Here is a 3,374-nt window from a genome sequence, read left to right as displayed (position 1 = left end):
CAACATGTCTAGATTCTAGTGCTGGGCTTAAATACTAGCTCTGATAATTGTTAGCTGTGTAACCATGAATAAGTCATTAAATGTTTCCATACCACAGTTTATTTCTGTGCAGCATGAGAACATACTACTACACAAGTCATGGGATTTTATGAGCATGAAATGCCTCAATGTATGTGAAACATTTAGACCAGAGACTAGCAAGTAGCAATCACTTGTTATTTATTGCTTTTGATGATTTTAGATACTATAAACAACCTCAAAAAGGTAAAGATGTTTTATACATATAGTATATAAAATACTACATATTAATACTATATATTATACTACATACTACATATTATAGTATAAAAATATAATCTATATATTAGAATGGAATCATTATACTATTTACTTCTAAACCACTTCATATATCCACACATTACACAAAGTACTCAGTGTGTGTGTGTGTGTGTGTGTGTGTGTGTGTGTGTGTGTTTTACTGTTTTACTGGGGATCAAACCCAGGGGCATTCTACTCATGAAATATACAATCAGCCCTTCTTACTTTTTGATGTTCAATGTGCCACCACATCCAGCTAGACTCCTCACTTTCAACAATGGTAACGAAAGTATAAAAAGAACTGAGGTTGTGCCCATGTTCTCATGTTTTCTGATTTCTTAATATATTATGAGAACATAATACTACTTATGTCATGGGATTTTATGAGCATAAAATGCCTCATAAATACATATGTACATCATACATAAAATAATCCAAAAGTATAGAGGCTGATGTGTTGATATACTTAAAATTACATGCTTTCATATATGCAACTATTATTATGACCAATAGAAAAAGGAAAATATTGGTGCTAATTATAGCTTATTTTTCAATCTCTTTGTATATAAAGAACTACTGGAACCTTTCTGACGAGTAAATGGATGGTAAAAATGGATCTTTTGTGACTGAGTTTATTTTGGTAGGATTTTCTGGACCATGGGAACTTCAAATTTTCTTTTTTGTGACCTTTTCCTTAATCTACGCTGCTACTGTGGTGGGAAATGTGCTCATTATGGTCACAGTAATATTCAGTTCCACCCTTCATTCTCCCATGTACTTCCTTCTTGGAAACCTCTCCTTTTTGGACATGTGTCTCTCCAGTTCTACAACACCCAAGATGATCACAGACTTGCTTGCTGAACAGAAGACCATCTCTGTCTGGGGCTGCATGACCCAGATGTTCTTTATGCACTTCTTCGGAGGTGCTGAGATGACTCTTTTGATAGTCATGGCCTTTGACAGATATGTAGCCATCTGTAAACCACTGCACTACAGGACAATCATGAACCACAGGTTGCTGAATGGGTTTGTGATACTTGCTTGGACGATTGGTTTTATACATACTATGAGCCAGATGGTATTAACAGTGAACTTGCCTTTCTGTGGCCACAGTGTCATAGACAGCATATTTTGCGATCTTCCCCTTGTGATCAAGCTTGCTTGTGTTGAAACATACACCCTGGAATTATTTGTCATTGCGGACAGTGGGCTGCTCTCTCTCATCTGTTTTATTCTCTTACTTTTCTCCTACACTGTCATCCTGGTCACTGTACAAAAAAGATCATCTGGAGGACTCTCCAAAGCTCTGTCCACATTGTCTGCCCATGTCATTGTGGTCACTCTGTTCTTTGGACCCTGTGTCTTTATCTATGCCTGGCCATTCAGTAGTTTTGCAAGCAGTAAAACCCTTGCTGTATTTTACACTGTGATCACACCCTTACTGAATCCCATTATTTATACCCTAAGAAATCAGAAAATGCAAGGGGCCATGAGAAAGTTACGATTACAACATGTTAGCTCCACAGAAAACTTCTAGATTTCATAATTATATAATTAACACAATTTTCACATACTATATTAAGATAAAGATAAATGGAATAGAGTTTGCATAATGTATTGTCTTATATTTTATCTTAGAATTATAATCAATGCAGGAAAATAACACAAAATTATTTAAATTTGCAGTGAAGGCTATTATAACATCTTTAATAAAAATAATGAGATCTATAGCAAAATGGATATATGAAACCATGAGCATTTGCCCCTTAAACATTCAATATGTTTATTGGTGAGGAATAACTATGAAAGAATATGTGAATACTTTTTATGCTGATTTTATTTTATTTATTTTTTTAATTTATTTTTATTGGTGCATTGTAATTATATATTACATTGGAATACAAGACTTGAGAGGATATACAAGCACACATCATCCAATTTGCCCTCATCCAGTCCCCATTCCATTCCCTCCCCCTCCCTCGATCCCATGCTTGTTTGGTGATTAACTTTGATACATTTGTTTATGTACCTCCTGCATTTTAAAGAGGTGCCATCATCCCCTATTCCATACCCTCTGATTGGTCACCTTAGTTGCTTCACTATAGGGCCCTTTCTATAGCTCCACCTCTTCCTGTTGCCCCTTTCCTCCTAGTTTTTGCTGATTAGGGGAAGCATCTGGCTTTTATTTTCTGCAATGTTTCTCTGTGCATGCCGCATTACAAGTACCGATACTACTCTTGACGGCCCCAATAGTGGCCTGGCTACCCGGTGGACTGATCCAGACCTCGCTGGCTCAAGCAGTGGCCTTGCCTCATGGGAGGCCCCAATTCTGGTCTTGCTGACCCCGACACCGGCCTAAACCCTCGGCTGGCTCCGATCCCTGCCTCAGTGGCCCCAACACTGGCCTAGCCTCAAGGCAGGCTCTGATCCTGGCCTCGGAGGCCTCAGTAGTGGCCTTGACTCATGGCAGGCTCTGATGCCAGCTGCTGGCCCCAGCACCGGCCTAAACTCTTGGCAGGCTCCGATCCCGGCCTTGGAGGCCCCAGCACCGGCCTTGCCTCACGGCAGGCTCCAATGCCCGCCATTGGCCCCGGTACCGGCCTAACCCCTCGGCAGGCTCCAATCCCAGCCTTGGAGGCCCCAACATTGGCCTAATCCCTTGGCAGGCTCCTATCCCGGCCTCCATCTATGGCCATACCACCCTGAACGTGCCTGATCTCATCTGATGCTGATTTTAATAGATATGGATAAATCATTCAGAAATTTATACTACAATTTAGTTATATAAATCATGATTGACATAAGGTTACTAAAAGGAAAATATAATTATAATTTTTCAAATCAAAGAAAAAACAAGTCAGTCAATTAAAAAATGTAATGAGAATAAGTTGCCAGAGGACAAAGTCAATAGAAAGGCAATTGCAGCAAAACTAAAAAGTATAGTTCTACAAAGTGTAGCCCTGGAAATATAAGTATTCAAACTTCCACAAATAAAAACCAAACAAAGCACTACTTTGTGTCATATACTATGCAACTTTACCTTCATAGGAATTTAT

The 3,374-nt window shown here is 38.9% G+C and overlaps 1 protein-coding gene across 1 annotated transcript; it reads left to right on the top strand.

Moving 5' to 3' along the window:
- Positions 1 to 916: 916 nt before the first annotated feature.
- LOC308271354 (olfactory receptor 4L1-like) lies at positions 917 to 1,855 on the top strand (the record flags this gene model as incomplete). Its single annotated transcript, XM_080707652.1, has 1 exon — positions 917 to 1,855. One exon carries the CDS (start codon positions 917 to 919, stop codon positions 1,853 to 1,855), a length of 939 nt encoding a protein of 312 aa, XP_080563778.1.
- Positions 1,856 to 3,374: the final 1,519 nt, after the last annotated feature.

The sequence above is a fragment of the Muscardinus avellanarius genome (assembly GCF_963383645.1).
Source record: "Muscardinus avellanarius genome assembly, chromosome: 12".
Taxonomy (NCBI): domain Eukaryota; kingdom Metazoa; phylum Chordata; class Mammalia; order Rodentia; family Gliridae; genus Muscardinus; species Muscardinus avellanarius.
Note: the sequence above shows the minus strand (reverse complement) of the source record. Positions and strands in the feature narration are given on the sequence as shown.